At 48.5% G+C, this 22,608-nt stretch overlaps 1 protein-coding gene across 10 annotated transcripts in view; it reads left to right on the top strand.

Annotated features, from left to right (window-relative positions):
• The window catches only part of SLC66A2 (solute carrier family 66 member 2), a 51,151-nt gene that overhangs the window by 7,640 nt on the left and 20,903 nt on the right, over nucleotides 1–22,608 (top strand). For 4 of the 10 annotated variants that reach the window (XR_008516076.2, XM_024236065.3, XM_054538139.2 and 1 more), the window contains exon 3: nucleotides 1,906–2,039. Coding sequence is in view for 9 of the 10 variants with exons in the window: in XM_024236065.3 (XP_024091833.1) it covers nucleotides 1,906–2,039 (134 nt within the window). In the remaining variant the exon portion in view is untranslated. Of the gene's footprint in view, nucleotides 1–1,657; nucleotides 1,722–1,905; nucleotides 2,040–11,386; nucleotides 11,441–22,608 lie in introns of all 10 variants that reach the window. The other 6 variants (XM_054538138.2, XM_054538136.2, XM_024236064.3 and 3 more) reach the window with 3 other exon arrangements.

The following is a 22,608-nucleotide window of genomic DNA, read 5'->3' as shown; positions in this document are numbered from 1 at the left end:
GTGAGATGCAGCTTGTCTGCCTGCCTGCCTGCCTGGCCCCCTGTCCACCCTGGGCCGGTGCTGCTGGCCTGGGTGAGATGCAGCTTGTCTGCCTGCCTGCCTGGCCCCCTGTCTGCCCCAGGCCTGGGCTGCTGTTTTCTCTGCCCTTCCCTCTGTTCCCTGAGTCTCTGTGACCTCAGGCAGCCCCTCCCTCTGCTGAAAAGCTCCCAGGAGACAGGGAAGGGCCTTGGCTCTGGAGCCAGCACACAGGGAATCAGCATGGCCACCCTCTGAGGACTGCATCCTGGCTCCCTGTCCTCCCAGGAGAACGTCTGTGGCTTTTTCCTGGTTGCTGTGGGAGCCTCACCTGCAAGTGGAACCTTCTCACCTGCTGAGGGGGCTGCGGGGTTCCCCCTGTTCCTGTTCTGTTGATAAGGGGGGGCTGTGGGGTTCCCCCTGCTTCTGCTCTGTGTTGATAAGGGGGTGCTAAGGGGCCTATGGGGTTCCCCCTCCTGCTCTGAGTTGATAAGGGGGTGCTGAGGGGCCTATGGGGTTCCCCCTCCTGCTCTGAGTTGATAAGGGGGTGCTGAGGGGGCTGCGGAGTTCCCCCTTCTTCTGCTTCGTGTTGTTAAGGGGGTGCTGCGTGGGAGCTGGAGAGAGGTGGGGGCTGTGGTGGTTGTTGCTAGGTCTTCCAGTTTTTCAGAAGTTGAGAAATTAGGCTGTTATGTAGGATCTCCTGACTTTGACATGTTGGTGACCAGTTCAAGTTTTGAAAATTCCCTTCAGGCCAAACTGCAGGCTGAGATTCCCACCCTGGAACAGTCAGGGGTTGGGGCTTTCTATGAGTGCGTTCCACACACAGCCCAGCCTTGGAGGTGGTGGCTCTGCAGGCACGTGTCCCAGCTCTGTGGTGACTCTGGGGAGGCAGAGACCGCAGGGCCTGCCAGTCATTGGCCTGTGGTTCTGCCCTGCAGAGGCTCCTAGCTGAGCTGATGAGATGCTCAACCCTGGTCAAAAGTCAGCAAGAAGGCCTGGGAGCCTGCAGCTAGAGGAGCACGGGGCCGGGGAGGCCTGGGGGTGGGGGTGGTGTAGAGCCTTGGCTGTCTTCTCTTCTGTGGGAGTGTGTGTGCATGTGGAAATTTCGCGTCTGGCCCACCAGCTGCTCTGCACACTGTCCCCACCTTCCCCAGGCAGGAAGCAGGGCTGCTGTGAGCTAGAAACTGGGCTTCTTGCCTGGTGGCAACCCGGAGGCTGCAGGGAGGGCCTGGGGCACCTGGGCTGAGCTGTGGGAGGGGACTCAGGACCACCAGACCCGGGTACCAGTGCCTGGGCCACTGGTTCTGGGGAGCGCCAGATGTGCTGAGGGGTCCCGAGTCAGGCTGTATGGGGGTCTTACGGCCCCTCCCTGGAGCCCCACCCCACCTGGAGTCTGGGAGATGGGCAACAGGTGCCTGGGCACTGTGGTGTTCGCCAACCCCGGGCTCCTTCCCCAGGATGCCGCTTGGGGCCTGGGAGAGGCGGAGTGGGTGGGCAGTCTTTCCTGCTGCAGGTTCAGGACTGGGTGAGGCAGCGTGGGTGGGCCTCCCTTCTGACCCGGGTCTTTCCTGCTGCAGGTTCAGGACTGGGAGAGGCGGCATGGGTGGGCCTCCCTCCTGACACAGGGTCTTTCCTGCTGCAGGTTCGGGACCAGGAGAGGCGGCATGGGTGGGCCTTCCTCCTGACCCAGGTGTCTCCCGCTGCAGGTTCGGGACTGGGAGAGGCGGTGTAGGTGGGCCTGACACAGGGTCTCTCCTGCTGCAGGTTCAGGACTGGGAGGGGCGGCATGGGTGGGCCTCCCTCCTGACCTGGGTCTCTCCCGCTGCAGGTTCAGGACTGGGAGAGGTGGCATGGGTGGACCTCCCTCCTGACACAGCGTCTCTCCCGCAGGTTTGGAAGGCGCTTTGAGTCCCCGCTGCTGTGGCAGAGCGCCATCATGATCCTGACCATGCTGCTGATGCTGAAGCTGTGCACCGAGGTCCGTGTGGCCAACGAGCTCAACGCCAGGCGCCGCTCCTTTGCAGGTTGGTGGCCGGCGCTTTGGAATAAAGTCCCAGGGAATCAGGGCGTAGGTGACTGTGGTGAAACAAAAGCCACTCTAATCTGTCCTGATCCAAGCGGCTTTCATTTCACCAACTGGTGCTGTTAGCGCCAACTGATAGACTTTAGTTAAACAGTTTATGACTTGAAACAATTCAAGATACTGGTTTCTTCACTGGAAGTTGGGTGAGGCCTTAACACATCTTCACGGTTCCTCTTGGCTGTGAGCGCCATCCCAGACGGTTTCTGTGTCAGAACAAGAAGTGCTCATCTGTGCCTGGCCCATCAGGTCAGATGGTGCCAGGTCAGGCGTTTCGTCTCTGTGTGCGTGGCCTGTACACAAAACACACCCTTTCAGTTTTGCTGTGACTCACGGCCTACCTTAGCCAGGGTCTTCCTCACAGACCTTGTTAAACAGACCCAGAGTCACCCCGCAGGGTCAGGCAACCCCTTTATCCGAAGCACACTGCAGGGTTGACAGCTGGGCAGGACCAATTACATGCTTAGCACACACGGCTCCTTAACCTTTGGCAGCTTAGAAAATAGAAAATACTTCTTCCAGTTTTTGCCTATTGCACAGTTTGTTCCAGTCTGAACTCTGTTTGAACATGCAGGCTGGCGGCTTCTTGTGTGCAAGAGGGATAAATCCTTCCTTTTGTTTTTCTTTTAATTACTAAATCTAAGACAGCGCTCACTTTGGCTTTGAGAGAGAGATTGATCTCAGCTATCGCTTGGAGAAGAGTATCTTCCCAGAGGTTGTTTAGTTTGGGGCTTCTGTGGATTTGAGCTCTTGCCGGGGAGTTGTGTCTCTGTGTTTCTATTCCTGACACTATTTCTTCCTGTTGGAGAGGATTCCCACCTCTGCCTTTTTGTCTGCTTCTGTTTCTAGACTGAGGTGAATGTGTGCTGCTTTCAGCCTCTGTAGAAACCAGACCAGCCTCCAGCCAGTGTGACCTGGGCCAGTTAGTGTCATTGTGGCCACAAAGATGAGCGCCAGCGTCTTTTCTGCAGTGTTCTGTTCTTCCTCCCCATTCACACCATTCTCCTCTCCTCTGAGTCTCTGCTCTGTTCCCTTCTATTGTGATTTGGGTTTGAAATTACACCAGAGATAGTGCTGAGGATACCACAGATCTTGCCTAGAAAGCAGGCTTTTAAGAACCGGCCAGATTCCCCGCATGAGGAGCTGCGGTTTTACATTTCTGCTTAGGTGACTCGGTCTTGCTCCCCGCAGGGCTTTGCTCCTTCTCTGGACCTGAGCTCCTCATGGCATGTTCCCTGCCCCTTTGAACCTCAGTATTTAACTTGGAACAAGAATGTTGTCACTGTGGGAGGGCCGGCTGGCCGAGAGAACGGTTTGTGCCTAAGATGCCCAATGCGTTGCTGGGTGTTTCTGCTGTCCTCGGGCTCTGGACATTTGTGCCTAAGATGCCCAGTGCGTTGCTGGGTGTTTCTGCTGTCCTCGGGCTCTGGACATTTGTGCCTAAGATGCCCAGTGCGTTGCTGGGTGTTTCTGCCGTCCTCGGGCTCTGACATGAGGCCAGACCTTGTGACCTTGTTGACGATGGCTTGATGCGAGGTCCCAGAGACGGCACGTTGTGAGTGTCTAGGCAGAGCAGCCAGCGTGGGGTTTAATGTGAGTGTGTGTCGGAACACTGGGATACCCCCAGAAGCGGCATCGTAAGCTCCCCACCCACATTCATTTTACCAGCAGGTGCAGGTTCAGGCTCATCTCATCAGAGGAGCGTTGGATAAGAAGGGAGTGGGATGGTAGATGCCTGGCGTTCTGTGTCACTTCTTCCAAAGGAGTACTTCTCTTCTGGTTACCCAGGATGAGTTAAAAATGTGAGTCCCAGTTTCCAGAGCTAGGCCTGGAATCTGAATTTTAAACACCCTCTGTGGGTGGGCAGAATAATGGCCCCCGGAGACGTCCGTGCCCTGATCCTGGGAACCTGTGACGTGCCACTGTACATGGTAGAGAGACTCTTGAGGGGGCTGGGCCTGGATTGTCCGGTGGCCTAACCTAATCCCAGGAGTCCTCAGACGTGAACAAGGGCTGCACAGGAGATGGTCAGGTGCTGGAGCTGAGGGCCTGGCTCTCTGCCATGGGTCAGCCATCGCTTTACAGGCAGCAGAGCCCCCGACCACAGGGAGCTGAGTTCTGCCCGTACTTGAATGAGTTGGAGACACAGCGTTGGTTTTAGTCCAGGAGACCACTGGGCCTCTGGCCTCCAGAATTAAGATAATCAGCCTGCGTTGTGGCTGCCATGTTTGCGGTACCTTGTTACGGAGGTGATAGGAAGCCGGGGCACCCTTTCCTCAAGGCCTGGAGTATTTGGGAAGCAGTCTCGGGCTGCCGCGAGGGGTTGAGGGCCGGGCTCCTCGGGTCAGCCTGGGTGACCTGTGCCTGCCCTCCCCCGGGGAGGACTGAGAACCAAGCTGCATGACTCCTGGGACCCAAATGACCTCAAGTGGGAAATCCCCTCCTGAGCTCTGTGTCCTGGGGTGTAGCTGTGTGTGTGAAAGAATTCTCAAGATGTACATCTGCAGCACTCTTAATATTGGAGTCCGGTTTGAGTTTATACATGTCCATGTCCCCTTGGTGGACAGGCCCAGGCCTGTTCCTACAGGGCGCCTTGATGAAAGGTGTGGGCTCATGTCCTCTCATCTGCCAGGAGAGGGGAGGCAAGGCAGGAACATCACTGGAGTTCAGACTGAAAGCTCTGGCTTCTGGCCATCCGATCTGTAGCTCCTGCAGCACAGCCGTGCCAAGCAAGGTGGCCAGCCTCGTCTTCCTGTCAGGGGCGTCACCTTGAAGGGAAGGTTGTTGGCTCTGAACATGTTGCGTTTTTTTGTTTGTTTGTTTGTTTGTTTAAGCTTTTAAGTTCAGGGGTACATGTGCAGGTTTGTTATATAGGTAAATTGCTTGTCACAGGGGTTTAGTGTACAGATTATTTCTCTAAGTCCTGAACTCCTGACCTCAAGTGACCCACCCACCTTGGCCTCCCAAAGTGCCGGCATTACAGGCGTGACCCACTGCGCCCGGCCAGTGTACAGATGATTTCATCACCCAGGTGTTAAGCCTAGTACCCATTGGTTATTTTTCCTAGTCCTCTCCCTCCTCCTGCTCTCCACCCCCCGACAGGCCCTAGTGGCTGTTGTTCCCCTCTATGTGTCCATGTGTTCTCATCATTTAGTTCCCACTTATACATGAGAACATGCGGCATTTGGTTTTCTGTTCCTGTGTTAGTTTGCTAAGGATGATGGCCTCCAGCTCCATCCATGTTCCTCTAAAGGATATGATCTTGTTCTCTTTTATGGCTGCATAGTATTCCATGGTGTATACGTACCACATTTTCTTCATCTAGAAGAAAATCTAGATGATTTTCATTGATGGGCATTTAGGTTAATTCCAAGTCTTTGCTCGTGTGAATAGTGCTGCAGTGAACATATGTGTGCATGTGTCTATAGTAGAATGATTTATATTCCTGGGGTTTATACCGAGTAATGGGATTGTTGGGTTGAATGGTATTTCTGGTCTTTGAGGAATCACCACACCGTCTTCTGCAATGGTTGAACTAATTTACACTCCCACCAACAGTATGTAAGTGTTCCTTTTTCTTCACAACCCCACCAGCATCTGTTATTTTTTTTTATTAATAGCCATTCTGACTGGTATGAGATGGCATCTCATTGTGGTTTTGATTTGCGTTTCTCTAATGATCAGTAATGTTGAGCTTTTTTTCATATGCTTGTTGGCCACATGTGTGTCTTCTTTTGAAAAGTGTTCATGTCCTTTGCCCACTTTTTAATGGGATTATTCATTTTTTTCTTGTAAATCTAAGTTCTTTATAGTTGCTGGATACTAGACCTTTGTCAAATGCATAGTTTGCAAAAATTTTCTCCCATCTGTAGGTTGTTTGCTCTGTTGATAGTTTCTTTTGCTATGCAGAAGCTCTTTAGTTTAATTAGATCCCATTTGTCAATTACTGCTTTTGCCAAGCACATTCTTGAGCCTCACCCTGAGGGTGAGGACATGCCAAGGGGGACCATGGGCCTTGAGAGGCACAATTCTTGGCAGACCGATGAGGACATGAAAATAACTTATGAGGAAATGTTTGAATAGCTGCATTTCACTGTGCTCATGGATAGTCAGACGACCTAATAAAATAAAAGCAGAAATGTTTTCCAGCTATCTTTTATAGGGATTTTAAGTTTTGAAGGTCACAAATTCAGTTTGAAAGTTAATATAAAAGAAACATAAGTGGTATTAAGAAAGAGTAGGTTACTTAAAAAATTAGATACATAATTTGTTGTCTGATTATAAAGAACAGTGCATGCTCATTTGGGGAAGACAGAATATAAAGTAAAACAGCTTCTGGCCGGGCGCAGCGGCTCACGCCTGTAATCCCAGCACTTTGAGAGGTTGAGGTGGGCGGATCATGAGGTCGGGAGTTTGAGACCAGCCTGGCCAACAGGTGAAACCCCGTCTCTACTAAAGATACAAAAAATTAGCTGGGCATGATGGCGCATGCCTGTAATCCCAGCTACTCAGAAGGCTGAGGTGGGAGAATCGCTTGAACCCTGAATGTGGAGGTTGCGGTGAACCAAAATTGGGCCATTGCATTCCAGCCTGGGCCACAGGGCGAGACTCCATCTTAAAAAACAAAACAAAACAAAACAAAACAAAAAGGCTTCTGCCCTACCCTCCAGAGGTGACTACTTTGAACGTCGTGGCATGCTTTCCAAGTCTCTTCCTTTTTTCTTCTATAGTCTCCTTTCACAAAATTGGCATAATTTTCAAAATTACCATCAGACTTTAAAAAGAAACCCTCATTCCACTGAGATGTTTTCCCAAGCCCTTGTCGCTGTGAGTCAGGGTCGGGGCCCCTCACTGGAGGGAGATGCCCCACAGGGCCCTGAGTGCCCAGCCTGAGGAAGGCAGGGCTGGCATCAGCACGGTGCCACCCATGGGCAGAGCTGAGCCTCTTCGGCCAGCCCATGGCTGACTGGTTGGGAGTGAGTGCACACCTGTCTCTCGTGTGCTGGGTTATTTCTTTTTACCTTTCACTTTGCATTATGGAGAATTTCAAGTGTTTACCAAGTAGGTAGGGTGGTATAAAGCCCTGAGGGTGATTGGACCCACAGTTGCATTCCGGTCTCCTTCCTGCAGGTTTTTCTTTTTTTTTTTTTTTTTGAGACAGGGTCTCACTCTGTTGCCCAGGCTGGAGTGCGGTGGTGTTATCAAAGCTCATCACTGCCTTGAATTCCTGGGTTCAAGCCGAGCGATCCTCCCACCTCAGCCTCCCAAAGCGTTGGGATTACAGGTGTGAGCCCCTGTGCCTGGCAGTATATACATTTTTGTTGTTTAAAAATCCGTGGGTTCTCCCTTAGCTCCTTTCAACTTTGCCTGTGGTCTGTATTAGCGGCATCAGCGCCACCTGCATTTTAACAAGATTGCTGAGTACTCCTGCAGGCTGAGTTTTGGAAAGCCCTACAGTGGAGATGGCACTCCTGGTGTTTCCTCGTGTCTTTATGTCCTTGGGATGTGGACAAAGACAAGGTGTTCTGTCCTTGGGTCTTTCTATGAAAGAGCATTTTAAAAAGATAGTGGACCCCGAGGCCTGATCGGATCCAGGTTTGGTTCTTGTGTTTCGCAGGATGGTTGCGTCGTTCCATCGGAGGCGCGTGTGGTCAGCGGCCACTGTGGGGCTCATGCTGAGGCCGTCAGCTCATCAGGGGCTGCAGGATGTTTGTTGTCTGTTAGCTGGAGCTCCTCTGCAGAGAAATGGGCGGGTAACCATTGTTCAGCTATCCACAAGTATAATTTATAAAGGAAATGCGGGTCTCTCTCTTTACCAGTTTTCAAAGTTGGTTCCCTAGCATCTTGCAATGACGAGTGCATGTTTCTGAGTCATTCTGAACATGTGAGTTGGATGTTTGGTGTGTTATTGGATTATTACGCTTGTTAACGCTCCAGTTGTTCCCTCTGGCCGGGGAGCTGCGTCAGGTGCTGCTGGGTCCTTTCGACCCAGCATGAGGGGTCTCATTTCTACACAGGATCCTGGTATAACAGGATGCTCATGTGGCGGCTACATCTCCTGCCCCAGACCTAGAATCTGTCATTTCTCCAAGGAGCTCTGGTATCTGGGACACAGTGTTTGGAGACCACAACCTAGGCATGTGTGAGGGTTGGCCTACAGGTTGATTTTTTGGCTTTTTCAGTGGATGGAGCTAGGGAGTTTTTTTGGTGAGGTGAAATACTTCATGAGTGGACACCAATTCCTTCCATTTGACTTCAAACCTCTAGGCTTGGCCGCGTCGCTTAGCCTGAGCTCTGCCTCCCTTCTGTCCCGTAGCAACTCCCTTCCTCAGGGACCCCACAAATAATGGAATGTGGCATCCTCATGCCTCCCTTAACCCTTTCTGTGCACGGCAGTCTGAGGGTCACCATGCTAGCGCCGGCCTCCCGGTCACTGAAAACGTTTGTTTTATTGGGGGTGGGGGTTTATATACTCAGAATTGCACATCCTCAGGACACTTCCCGCTGGGGACGGAGGTCAGGTCGCTGCTGCATGTTACGTCACCAGGAAACAAACGCACCTTGTCAGGGGTACACCAGCAACTGGATACACGGGGTCATTTGTTTCATTTTAAATATTGCTTTTATAAAGTTTAACTTTGTTTTATCAGGTACTTTTTTCCCTTTAAGTTCCTCTTAGGGGTTATTTGAGAAATAATTGTCTGTGGCTCAAAGTCAGGTGGTTGAATTTACTTGAAATTTGTCCCAAATCTCAACACTCAGAGTTCCAAGCTGGAGGCCAGGGAGAGGGAGTGGCTGCTGGTTAGTCAAGGGTTTCTTTTTGGGGTGCTGAAGATGTCCTAAAATTAGATAGTGATGGTGTTTGCACAACTGTGGATATCCTAAAAACCATTGAATTGTACACTTTAAACAGGTGGGTTAGTTATAGCTCAAGAAAGCTGGAAAATGTGTTGTATGTAGGGGTCATGTGCCATCTTGCATGCATTTTCAGGGGTTTATTGAGATTCTTGGACGTCACATTAGGAATCCCTGTATCTGTCTGTGTACCTCCCATTGTGAGCTCGCCTGGGCCACTGTGATTATGTGCTCTTCCCTGGTCCCAGGCTGGCTGGCACCTCCCTGTCACTATCACCCCTGCACTCCCCATACACGCCGTACCGACAGGGTACAGTGCAAACCTTTCTTCATGTGCCAACAGCAGCGGTCTCCAGTGGTGACATGGACCAAAGTCCCAGGAAGCAGGTGATGGCCTTTGTGGCCCAGCCAGCCTCCTTCCTGCTGGCCATGTGGGACCATAACTTGTCCTGTCTCTCTTGTTCCAGTCTCTTTGGCTATTCCACAAGTCACCCTAAATCTTAGGACTTGGAAGGACAACGATTATTTTGCTTGTGAGTGCATTTTGGGCAGAGCTTGGCAAGAACAGCTGGTCTCTGCTGTCCTCAGTAGCATCTGGGGAGGCTCAAAGGCTAGGGCTGCAGCCCTTGAAGCTCATTCTCTTGCTTTTTCTCTCTCTCTCTCTCCCTCACTCGCTCTTTGGCATGGCTGGTGCTGGCCATCTGCTGGGACCTCCATCCAGGCTCTGCAGGGACGCCCACCAAGGCCTCCTCATGCGACCTGGGCTTCCTCACAACATGGCGGCCAGGTCCCAAGGGGGAGCTTCCTGGGAAGGCAGGTGGAAGCTGTATCTTTTTTATGACCTAAGTCTTGGAAATCGCAGCATTGCTTCTGTGGACTGGAGTGGTCACAAGCCCACCCGTGATCAAGGGGAGAAGACACTGACACCACCTCCTGATGCCGAGTGTCGAGGAAAAGGAAAATGTTGCTGGGCCTTTTTTGGATCCTGAGTGCCTGGTCTGGAGGACGTGTTCAGCACAGATTTGTGGAAGTGTGTGACTGTTGAAAATGTTCCTGGCAGCTCTCTCAGCGTCAGAACTCTGCATTCCGTCCTACACAAACGTGGATCTGATCACACTGCTTTCCAGGCAAGGAGCCTCAGGTAGCTTGAGGCTGTGCTCAGGACACAGCCCGGTGTGGGACGTGACTCTGCAGCCTGAACCATGCCTTCTTCCTCAGCCTGCCGGCTGGCTGCCTCCCACCATTGCCTGTTCACAGTCACACCTGGATATGAGAAGGGAAACAGTGTGGACCGAGCAGTCCTGCCTTGGGTGGTCCCTCCCTCCCTCCCAACCCTTGAGGATCTTGGTCTTTAGAAGAGGCACCCGTGGAGAGGGATGTTGTCTAAATCAAAGCAACAGAGAGGACGAGCTGAGGGACCCATAGAATCCAAGAGGGAGTGCTGGGGGAGGCTGGGGGAGGAGAGGAGACTGCACTTTGTATGCTGCATTGGTTTATGAAACCCTCAAATTTGGTAGAAATATTGCAGTTCCTGCCTTGTGAGTGGAACAACACTCTAAGTCCAAGTAGCAGAGGGCAGAGGTCAGAGGTCATCTCATATTTGCTTTTAGCTGTTCACTTGCAAAATTTCCGTTTTGAGTCTACATTGCCTGGGGCAGGCAAACACAACCTTTGATCCTACTTCTGCTTTCTGATCCCAGGACTCATTTGAGTCTCTTGTTTATCAACTGTCTTCAATCCCAAACCCCATGGGCCTTCCCAGGAGCCACCTAGAGGCCACACTGTTTTCCAGGACCTTGGCTGCTGTCTTGTTCTGGGGCTGCGCAGATAGGGAGGTTGGCTTATAACCTGTCATTGCCAGTGCTGGGCCCTGGAGGGTGCTGGGTCCCTGTCACATTGTCCCTGTGTCTGTGTCTGTGCAGAGGTGCTTGTCAAGTGCACGTGTGGAACCAGCTGTCCTTTTACAGCAGAGTGTACTCTGAAAACAGCTTTATCCGGCAGCCTTCTGAAGGGTTTTGACCTGGGGCAGCTATATTGCAACCGAAGCTTGCCTACAGATGAGTTTCTAGGAAAAGGGAAGCAGGATCTGCCTGGCTGCTTCCCATCAGCACAGCACACTTGTGGTGGGCTCCATGCTGCCTTTCTCCTGAGAGATTAAATGGAAATGTGGTAACTTTCAATTTTTGGCTCAATTTTTCTCCCATTCTCCCCATTCACTTTTTTATGATATTGGAAGAGGTTAGGTTTGCAGAAAAATGGTTCAGAAAGTGGGTTTTCTAATGCACAAAAACCAAAATCTTGTGATCTTTCTGTTCTGGTTTTTTTTTTTTAAAGAAATGCAAAAAGTTCTGGGAACACAGCTGTTTACCCATGTTAAAACCAGTCTGTTTCTATCTTTTTCCCCTTTCTGTTTCTGTCTGCCTTTTTAACGTGTAGCTGCAGATAGCAAGGATGAAGAAGTCAAGGTCGCCCCCAGGCGGTCCTTCCTGGGTATGTACCCTGCGCGTGCACTGCCCGCAGCACGTTCCTTTTGCTTCATTCCTGCAGCTGTACTTCCTCCTGTCGTTGCTTCCATCTGTGCATGTGCGTGCATCATCTTTACCAAGCGTGGCCGAGTCTACAGCAAACTAATCAACCCCTAGCTCTGTTGTTTTCAAGCATGAAGTAGTTATTAGAAGCCTGTCCATGCTCTTCTTTGTGTGGGGAGATGGGGGTGGGAAGGGGAAGAGGGAGGGAGACAGGAAGGGAGGAGAAAAATTTAGATGACAAATTTTGGACTTTGTTAAATTTATTCCAAAATATTTTATCCTTTTTGATGCTATTGTAAATGGAATTGTTTTCTTAATTTCAGTTCTGCTTCTTCATTGCTACTTTATAGAAATGTAATTGATCATTGCATGTTGATCTTGTATCATGCAATTCTGCTGAACTGGTTTGTTCTGAGAGTTGTTTAGTAGATTCTCTATATATAATTCTGTCATTTGCAAATAGAGATAGTTTTAATTCTTCCTTACCAATTTAGTTGCTTTTATTTCTTTTTATTGTTTATCCTGGTTATAAGCGGTGAGAGTGGATGTACCTATCTTATTCTTCATTTTAGTGAGAAAGCATTCCATCTTTCATCACTAAGTAGATGTTAGTTAATGGATTTTCCATAGTTGCCCTTCATTAGGTTAAGGCAGTCCCTTTTATTCGAGTTTGTTGGGTGTTTTTATAATAAAAGTTAGAGTTTGCCAAATGCTTTTTGTGTCTGTTGAGATGATCATGTGGGTTTTGTTTTTTATTCTACTATGATGATGTACTACATTGATTGATTTTTCTGTGTTGAACCAACTTTGCATTCTTGGGATAAATCCATGTGGTCATGGTGTCTAACACTTTTTATCTGTTGCTGGATTTTATTTGCTAGTATTGTATTGGGGATTTTTTGTATCTGTATTCGTAAGACATAATGGTCTGTAGTTTTCTTGTGATGACTTTGTCCAGATTTAGTATTAGGATAATACTGGCCTTATAAAATAAGTTGGGAAATGTTTCCCTCCTTTTCTATCTTTTTAGAGTTTGCAGAGGGTTGATACTAATTCCTCTTTAAATATTTTTAAAGTTATCCAGTGAAGCCATCTGGGCTTGGGCTTTTCTTTGTGGGAAGTTTTAAAGTTACGAATTCAATCTCTTGTTATAAGTCTATTCAGATTTTTTGTTTCTTTGTAAGTCAGTTTTGGTAGTTTGTATTGGAATTTTTCCATTTCACCTAAGTTATCTAATTTGTTGACATATACTTTTTCTTAGTATTCCCTTGTAATCCTTTGTATTTCTGGAAAGTCATTAGTAATGGGTCCTCTTTTATTCCTGACTTACTCTAGTAATTTGATCTCATCTTTTCCTTTCTTTTTTTGGTCAGTCTAGCTAAAAATTTGTAAATTTTTTGTTCTGGTCAAATAAACAACTTTTTAAAAGGTGTTTCTTTTTCTTTTCTTTCTTTCTTTTTTTAACACAATACATCCACATTGCCCATCAAAGAACCAATTTTTGGTTTTGTTCATTTTCTTTATTGTTTTTCTATTCTCTGTTTTATTTTCACTCCAATATTCTTTCTTTCCTTATGCTTGCTTTGGGTTTAATTTACTCTTTTTCTTAAGGTGGAGGTTAGATCATTGATTTTCTTTCTTCCTTTTTTAATGTAGTTACTGACAGCCATAATGTCTCTCTAAGCAGGTGCTTTACCTGCATCCTGTACTTTGGTGTGTTGTGTTTTTGTTTTCATGCACCTAAAAGTATTTTAAAATTTACTCCAAGATTTCTTCATTGACCCATTTATTATTTAGGAATGTGTTAACTTCCACATATTTGTGAATATCCCAAAATGTCTTCTGTTAATTGATTTCAAATTTATTTCCATTATAATTGTAGAATATACTCTGTATTATTCCAGTACTTTTATTTATTTTTTTTTAATTTTGGAGACAGAGTCTTGCTCTGTTGGCTGTGGTGTGATCTTGGCTCACTGCAACCTCTGCCTCCTGGGTTCAAGCAATTCCCGTGCCTCAGCCTCCTGAGTAGCTGGGACTACAGGCACATGCCACCGTGCCTGGCCAATTTTTTTTGTATTTTTTGTAGAGACAGGGTTTTCACCATGTTGACCAGGCTGGTCTCGAATTCCTGAGCTCAAGGGACCCACCCACGCAGTCTCCCAAAGAGCTAGGATTACAGGCATGAGCAACCATTCCCAGCCAGATTCCAGTACTTTTAAATAGAGGCATATCTTATGGCCTAGCATATGATCTGTCCTGGAGAATATTCAGTGTGCATTTTGCTGTGGTTGGGTGAAGGTGGAGGGTTGTCTGTTAGGTCAAGTCTACGATTTCTTTATTGTTCTTCTGTGTAGTTGTTACGTCCATTACTAAATGTGGGTGTGGAAGTCTGTAACTATTTTTGAATTATATTTTTCTCTTTTCACTTCTGTCAGTTTTTGCTTGATGTATTTTGGGGCACTGTTGTTTGTTAGGGATGTATATGCACATTTTCTGTTTTGACGTCTGTTTCTTCTGATGTTAGTGTCATCACATGCACGTCTCCTGTGGTTGCCATTTGATATATTCTTTCCATTGTTTTACTTTTAACTTTTTTATATCTTTGAATTTAAAATGAGTCTTCTGTATACATACAATGGATCTTTTTAAAAAATCCATTCTGGCAATTCTGCCCTTTGATTTGATTATTTCATTCACACTTAATGTTATAATATGTTCAGATTTACATCTGCTACTTTACTTTTTGTTTTCTGTATATCCCCTGCCTTTTCCCCTTAGCTGTTGCTCCTTTGCAGCTTTCTTTTGTATTAAGTAAATATTTTCTAATGTAACATTTTATTTCTTTAAATAATGTTTTCTGAATTATTTTCTTAGTAGTTACTTGAAGGCTTACAATATGCATCTTATCAGAATCTACTTCAAATTTATACTAACTTAATTCCAGTGACAGGAACCTTACACCTACATGGTTCGATTTCCTCCTCCCTTTTTAAATGGTATGATTATTATACATATTATGTCTACATCTATTACAACCTAGCAATATATCTTTCTGATTGCTCCTTTATATACATTTTATGTCATTCAAGAACTTGAGAAAAGAAAGGAGAACAAACATATATTATGGAGTTATTATATTAACCTTATTTACCATTTGTGGTTCCTTTCATTTCTTTCTGAGACTGAGTTACCATCTACAGTCATTTTCTTTCTCTAATACAGTTTTGATCCCATCCATCTCATTTGTGCTATTAATATTATTGTCAAATATATTACATTTCTTTGCGTTAAAGGTCCCCAAACAATACGATGCATATTGTTTCATGCAGTTACTTTTTAAGTCAACTAAGAGAGGAAAGGAGAAGACATGTGACTGGTATCATCTTTTATAATAACTTACATCATTGTCTTTACCTGTACTCTTTTTTTATGTGGATTTGAATTGCATCTGATGTTACTTGTTTTCAGCATGAAAAACTTGTTTTCTGTAAGGTGTGCCTACTTAGCAACAGATTTTCTCAGTTCTTGTTTATCTGGGAATCTTTATTTTCCCCTTATTTTTTAAAAAAAGTTTTACTAGATATAAGAATCATGGTTGATGATTTTTTTTTCTTTTCAGTGCTTTGAATATGTTATTCCACTGCCCTCTGGACTCCATTGTTTCTGATGAGAAGTCAGCTGTTAATCTTATTGGGGTTTCCTTGTAAGTGATAAATTATTTTTCTCTTGCTACTTTCAAGATTTTGTCTTTGTTTTTTGGCATTCATCATTTAGACTGTGATGTGTCAGAGTGTGGATCTCTTTATCAGGCTTGCAATTTGTTGAGCTTCTTGGGTATGTGGATTAATATTTTCATCATATTTGGGAAGTTTTCAAAAGTCATTATTTCCTTGAGTGTTTTTTTCTGCTCCCCTCTCTCCTCTCCTCGATCTAACCCATTCTGCATGTGAAGGTGCCCTTTCCTGTCATCCCACCTTTCTTTGAGACTGTGTTCTTTTTTCTTAATTCTATTTTCTGTTTGTTCTTTAGGTTGCATAGTCTTTATTGATCTTTCTTTGAATTCACTGATTCTTCTGCCAGCTCAATCTATTGTTGAGCCCTTATAGTGAGTTTTAAAATTTTAGTTGTGCTTTGCAATGCCAGAATTTCCACTTGGTTCTTTTTTTAGAATTTTTGTCTCTTTATTGATAATCTGTATGTGATCAGTTGTTGTCATCATATTTTCTTTTATTTCTTTATGCATGGATCCCTTTAGTTATTTGAACATATTTATAATAGCTATTTTAAAGTCTTTTTCTACTGAGTCCAACACCTGTGCCTCTTCAAAAGCAGTTTGTGTCCTGCTTATTATTTCTTTCCTGTGTGAACCACACTTTTCTGTTTCTTTGTATAACTCATTTTGTTTTGCTGTTGCAAGCTAGACATTTTAGGTAAACTATAGTAGCAGCTGTGGATACGGATTCCCCCATTGGGGGAAGGATGACTTATTGTTTGCTTGTTTGTTTTGTGATTTGGCTGGACTAGTGCAGTCTCTGGACCTCTTCTCCCTCAGATGTGGTGGTTCTGGCTGGCTGTGACCCTGATCTTCCTGTTAAGCTTCTGGTGGTCAAACCAGCTGTTGGCCTCCACTCATTGGTGGCTGCCGGCTGATTTGATGATGCCCTGGGGGATGTATTCCCCACAGCTGGGCAGGATGGCCATTGAGGCCAGTGTTTGGTGGTGGTTCTGTTCCCAGGAGGGCTCCTCTTGGTTGTCCTTTCTGGTTCTGTTTGATAAACTTTGAGATCATCATGGAGCTTCTAGCTCCTCTTAGTTTCTGGCTGCCGAGGTCTCTGTTGTTTTTGTTAGCATCCTTACACTTGAACTTGTACCTGCTCTAAGTAGGGAGTCCCTCTAGGGAGAGCTACGGAGCTCTCTATCCTGATACCACCATCCCCAGGACAGAACCTCTGGATCTCTGAGGGTGACATCTCTGCTCTGAGTGCTGCACAGGAAGTGAGTTGTTGCCTCTGGTCTTCTTAGTTTGCCCCTTCTTGTGTGGAACCTCTCCCAGTGAGCAAGCTGAGGCAGGGACAAGGGATGCTCAGTGTCCTCTGCCCCTGTGCCATGGGTGGGGGCTGAGTGGAGGAAGGGAGCCTGGGCAGACATGAGCTGAGCAGGCGATGAAGAGCTCGGGTGCCTGCCACTGCTGCAGTGGCACTGGGGGAGAGGGAGCCTGTCTTCTCGGTTGCCTGCTGGGAGTAGAGCTTTTGTCACATGGGGATGGGTAAGCAGGTCGTGGCCCAAGTGTCACAAAGTTGCTGTTCCTGCTGCCACTTAGGTGGTTTTCTTGGATAAGCATTTCTCCATTTGCCGTGTGTCCCTAAGACACGTTAGGGACTTTAAGTGGGTGCTGTTTGTAATGTTCACCACTGGCAGTGATGTTGCTGGAGAGGGTCTGTGGAGAACCTCACACTGCTGTTCTGGAAGAGCCTACTGCCTCTGTTGTTTCTGACCTGGCTGAAACCCTGTTGGCTGGAAGTATGAGGAATGTTTCAGGCTGGGAGAGCAATACTCGTGTGTTTCTGTTCAACGGCTGCATTGAGTAAACGCAGCAGCCAAGCATTCTCCGTGGGGTGTGTCACGGAGGAACTCCTGGAACTGTCCTGAAGTCCTTTTTAGAAGTAGGTAGCCCAAAACTTTCATTTTAAAGTGACTTGGGGAAAACTGTTTATTCCAGTGCCATCTGGGCTGGGGCCTTTCTGGACTGTTTCTGCTGTGTATGATGCTGCGTTTGTGTCCTGATTTTGGGCAGAAGCCGTTCAGGCCAGAGGGCCATGGCTCCCTTGGCTGCGGTGACAGCCCAGCCCCTCACCTCTCTCACCTGTCCGCCGTTGGGTGCCCCACTGAGCAGACTCTGAGCAAATGAGGCGCCCAGAGATGTCAATTAGGAAAAGGGGGGAAAAGGCTCCTGAAAATGAGAGGAGGCTGAGCAAGCAGGCAAGGCCGCCCGATGGGGCCCACCTGGCTCCTCTCTCCCAGGGCCTCCCTGGCTCTGGCTGAGGTGGCTGCAGGAGTGTGAGTCTCAGCAGCTGTTAGGGCAGTGCGGCGGTGAGCGCTTGTCTGTCTGTGCAGCCTTGGGTTGGGACGCGGACGCCTGTCTCAGCAGTTGCTTGATTTGTCCTTGCCGAGTGGGAGGGTGTTTGTTTCCCAGGGTCCTCTTTGGAAGCTGGCACGGCTGCCCTCTCCTGCTCTGGCCCTGGATGTGCTCAGTCCCCACTCAGCCTGTCCCACTCACCCGGGTTGGGGCGGGGGCTCTGTCACTCCCCGAGGGTCTCTGGTGTGGGTCTCTCTGCATTGTCCTCTGGCCCCAGCTGTGTCGTCTGCCTGTCCCTGTTGCCGCCTGCTGCACGGGTGGCAGGATTAGAGGGGTCAGCGAGGCCAGTGCCAGCGTCGAAGGCTAAGGGCATTTATACTCATTCTGCAGCAGGTGGTGTGGCCGTCTTTGTTAAAATCCTGTCGTGTCCCTGATCCTTAGGATAAAGTAAAAGTGGGCCCTGGTGGCTTCGGGGGCCTCCTGTCTGTGCTCTCCCGACTGTAGCCTGTGCCCCTCAGGTCCCTCCAGATGAGTCCCTGTGTGCCCGCCCGGGGTCCTGCTGAGCCCTGCCTGCAGCTCCGGGCCTGGGCAGTGCCTGTTTGTTCCCCTCTCAGGTGGCTGGGCCGTTTCCAAGGACAGGCTCTGCCTGCTCAGCTGCAGTGGGGTGGAGAAGCAGATGCAGCAGGTAGGGCTGGGACCTGCCCTGAAGGGCAGCTTGCAGGAGGCCAGGTGAGCCTGGACCAGGGATTTGAAGCAAGTGGGAAGTTTTTTCATTTTTTCATGGAGAGTCGATTTGTATTTTTAAAAATACTGAAACAGTCACAAAGTTAAAGTGGGATATGATACAGTTTAGCTGCTGGGAATGGCCGTCACTCCAGGGAGCGATAAAGTGCTTAAAAGAACAGTTTCTTTGCCAACACTTGCGGTCAGTAACCTGTAACAGAGCTACAACTAGGAACACTTGCGGTCAGTAACCTGTAACAGAGCTACAACTAGGAACACTTGCGGTCAGTAACCTGTAACAGAGCTACAACTCTACAACTAGGAAAATCAGAGTGCTGGTAGTCACTTATTTAACAAGTCATTCAGGAAAGCAGCTGCACCGTCTGTACCTCTTAAGTAGCAAAGAAGCTGTTATAGTCTTCTGAAAACTATCACTATGAGTGCCATAATTCTGAATGTAATGTCTCTGAATTAGAATTCATACAAGAACCATAAAAAAAAAAAAGAGCAATTTCCTCCCCTCCAGAATGTTCCTGAGCAGTGTGGCCCAGGAGGCTCCATGGCCCGGTGAAAGGCACCCTGTGGCTCTGGGGCGGAGCTTGGCGTTACTGAGATGCCATTCACGTCCTGTGAGCACCCATGGGGTGTGCCATCTGTGGGTCCCGAGGGTGCCTGCAGGGGTCTGATGTGCCCAGGTTCATGCCGCATGGCAGTTCTCCGTTCAGTGTTCGAAACCAGTGCTGTGATGCCCTCCAGCCGTCCCAGTCCCAACAGGAAGCTCTCTGGCATTCTCTGTCTCTCTCACGTTTATTACTGGAAAGGGCTCCCCACCCAGACCCCAGGAAAGGACTCTTGGGTCTCGCATAAGAGAGAATTTGAGGTGAATCCATAAAGTGAAAGCAAGTTTATTAGGGAAGTAAAGGAATAAGAGAATGGCTACTTCATAGGCAGAGGAGCCCCAAAGCTTGCTGGTTGCCCATTTTTATGGTTATTTCTTGATGATATGCTAAACAAGGGGTGGATTATTCATGCCTCCCCTTTTTAGACCATGTAGGGTAACTTCCTGATGTTGTCACAGCATCTGTAAACTGTCACGGTGCTGGTGGAAGTGTAGCAGTGAGGACGACCAGAGGTCACTCTTGTGGCCATCTTGGTTTTGGTGGGTTTTGTCCGGCTTCTTTACTGCAACCTGTTTTATCAGCAAGGTCTTTATGACCTGTATCTTGTGCCGACCTCCTGTCTCATCCTGCGATTAAGAATGCCTGACCGTCTGGGAACACAGCCCAGCGGGCCTCAGCCTCATCTTACCCAGCCCCTATTGACGGTGGAGTTGCTCTTGCTCCAATGCCTTGGACACGTTGGCCATTAGATCCTCTTACACCAGGCTCTCTCATGTGCTCCTGTAGACATGAAAACACGATCTGACGCGAAATTGGATCTTCCTTGCCCATTAGGAGACAGTCTCCTGGTGCACATTCCCCATGTGGTAAAATTGCTTTTTAATCCAGGAGCAGTTGGACTGGAGCTGGTCTGTTCCCACAAGGCTCCCCATGGGGGCTGCTGGAAGAGATCTGTGAGTTGAGGGCAGCCGTGCCCATGCGACGGAAGGTTCTGAGGATCAGCTGTTCTCTGCAGGCAGCTGAGGGTCCCAAGAGCTCAGTGCATGCCAGGGCGGGCCTCTGGTGAGCCCCCCAAGCCTGGAAACATTCGTTCAGCATTAAATGCCTCATTTTCAAGCCTTATCTTTGGTGTCGCTATCTAGAAACACATCTCAGGAAGTCACGGTGTGAGTCTGCACTGCCGACTGTCAGCTGTTCTGTCAGCACCTTGCGTGACCATGGGTGTGAATCCTAATTGCGTTCTTGCCCTTTCCTTCTTGTTCTCAGAGCCCCTCCTCTCCCACAGCCACCTGCCCTCTTGGATTTCTGTCGGGCTCAGCAGTGCGGGGGCCTGGCTGCTTTGGAAAGGGGGGTGCCCTCCCCTCCCAGGTCCCTCGGAATAGGGCCAGCTCTTCTGGGAGGACTGCCAGGAGCCTCTCTCTTCTTTATTTGCTGATTTAAAAAACTATTAATGAAAATCTTCTGACACAGGAATCTCTCAGAAGTGTAGAAAACGTTGTTTTCCACCTGACAGATCAGGAGTCACCATGTCCACCAGGTGTCCCCCGTGTCCTCCGACTTTTCCTGACTGAACTTGAGATCTCATTTCCCGCTGTCTGAGCCACCCCAAGTCAGCCTCAGCCAGTGTTTTCCTTACCCAGCTCCTCCCCGCCACCTGCTCCAATTCCCCAGCACATGTGAGCTGACAGCTAATGGTAGATGGCTGCTAAATTTATTTCAAATTGTTCTGGTTACAAATGACAGCACCTTAATTCCCAAACTTGGAGTTGAAGGAACTATTTTCAACTTCAGCATCAGAAAATGCTGAATAAGTATTTACTAATAAGTAGATGCTTATTAATAAAATAAGTAGATACTTACACCTGCATCTTTTGGTATAAGACAAGTCACATACATTAAAATTTTTTATTTTGTTATGCATTAAAATTAGAGATATACTTTACATAACATAAAATTCACAATTTTATCACCATTTAAAAGTGCACAATTCGGTGGTTTTTAGTATATTTACAGTTGTGCAGCCATCACCATGGTCTCATTAGGGAGCCTTTCATCACCCCCAAAGAAACCCCTTTGAACCAGTTTCCTTCTTTTTCCCAAGTTCCTTCTTCCCCCAGCCCCGACAGCCGCTCGTCTGCTGTCTGTGCACTCGCCTGTGCTGGACACTTCATGGGAACAGACTCATTAGCGTATGGTTCCTGTGTCTGGCTTCTGTCACTTGGTGTCCTGTTTCAGGGTCCATCCGTGTTGTTGCGTGAATCTGCCCTTTCTTCCTTTTTGTGGCTGAGTAATGCTCCACTGTGCACCAGGCCACGTTCTGTTTGGAAATCTGCCCCCATTTGCACCCGCGCATCTCAGCTGCCTCGCCTCGTGCCTCTCACCCTGCTGTCCCTCTGCCGCCCTCAGGAGCCCCTCCGCTGGCCCGTGAGTGGTAAATGCACGAATTGAGGGTGTTTGGGGTGTGCGGTTAAGCTCGCCAGTGCCTTTTTTTTTTTTTTTGAGACCAGGTCCCACTCTGTCACCCAGGCTGGAGTGCAGTGGCATAGCCATGGCTCACTACAGCCTTGAACTCCTGGGCTCAAGGGATCCTCCTGCTTCAGCCTCCCAAGTAGCTGGGTTCACAGGTGTGCACCACCACACCCTGCTAATTTTTAATTTTTTTTTGGTAAAGATGGAATCTCATTATGTTCGAGACCTCCTGGACTCAAGTGATTCTCCCACCTCAACCTCCCAAGGTGCTGGGATGACAGGTGTGAGCCACTGCGCCTGGCCATGTTTTAGATTTTGATGTCCAGTTTATCTTTTATTCTTCTTTTGTTGCCTGTGCTTTTGGTTTTACAGCTAAAAATTCATTGACAAATCCAGTGTCTTGAAGTGTTTCCTCATGTTTTCTTCTGAGAGTTTTAGTTTCAGGTCTTATTTTTAGGTTTTTGATCCGTTTTGAGTTAAATTTCGTATATGGTATAAGGTAAGCGTCCAGGTTCATTCTTTTCTCAGAAACTGTTTAGTGAGGATTTTCTGTTAGTCATTTGCCAATTGACTCCTTCCTGGGGAAACTAAAATAGGTCTCCCAGAGATGGACCTTAGACCTGGTTTTCCCAAGTCCCTTAAACCCTTACCTGGCGTCCTGTGTCCACAGCTCACCCATCCACAGCCTGCCCATCCATGACCCACCCGTCCACAGCCCCCCTGCCTGCCCGTCCACGGCCTGCCCGTCCACCACCCACCCATCCACCACCCACCTGTCCGTAGCCCACCTGTCCACCACCTGCGCATTCACGGCCCCCCGCCTGTCCGTCCACCTGCCCATCCACCACCCACCCATCCACAACCCACCTGTCCACCACCCGCCCGTCCACGGCCCCCTGCCTGCCCGTCCACGGCCTGCCCGTCCACCACCCGCCCGTCCACCACCTGCCCGTCCACCACCCGCCTGTCCACCACCCGCCCGTCCACAGCCCCCTGCCTGTCTGTCCACGGCCTGCCCGTCCACCACCCGCCCGTCCACCACCCGCCCGTCCACAGCCCCCTGCCTGCCCGTCCACGGCCTGCCCGTCCACCACCCGCCCGTCCACAGCCCCCCCATCCACCCTCGCACTGTCCACAGCCCCCCTGTCCACAGCCCATCCTGCTCAGCCCCCCTCACTGCAGCTGGGCTTCTTCATGAAATACACATGAGCCCACGCCCTGCTGTGTTCTGGGAGGTGC

Source organism: Pongo abelii, chromosome 17, assembly GCF_028885655.2.
Source record: "Pongo abelii isolate AG06213 chromosome 17, NHGRI_mPonAbe1-v2.0_pri, whole genome shotgun sequence".
NCBI lineage: Eukaryota > Metazoa > Chordata > Mammalia > Primates > Hominidae > Pongo > Pongo abelii.
Note: the sequence above shows the minus strand (reverse complement) of the source record. Positions and strands in the feature narration are given on the sequence as shown.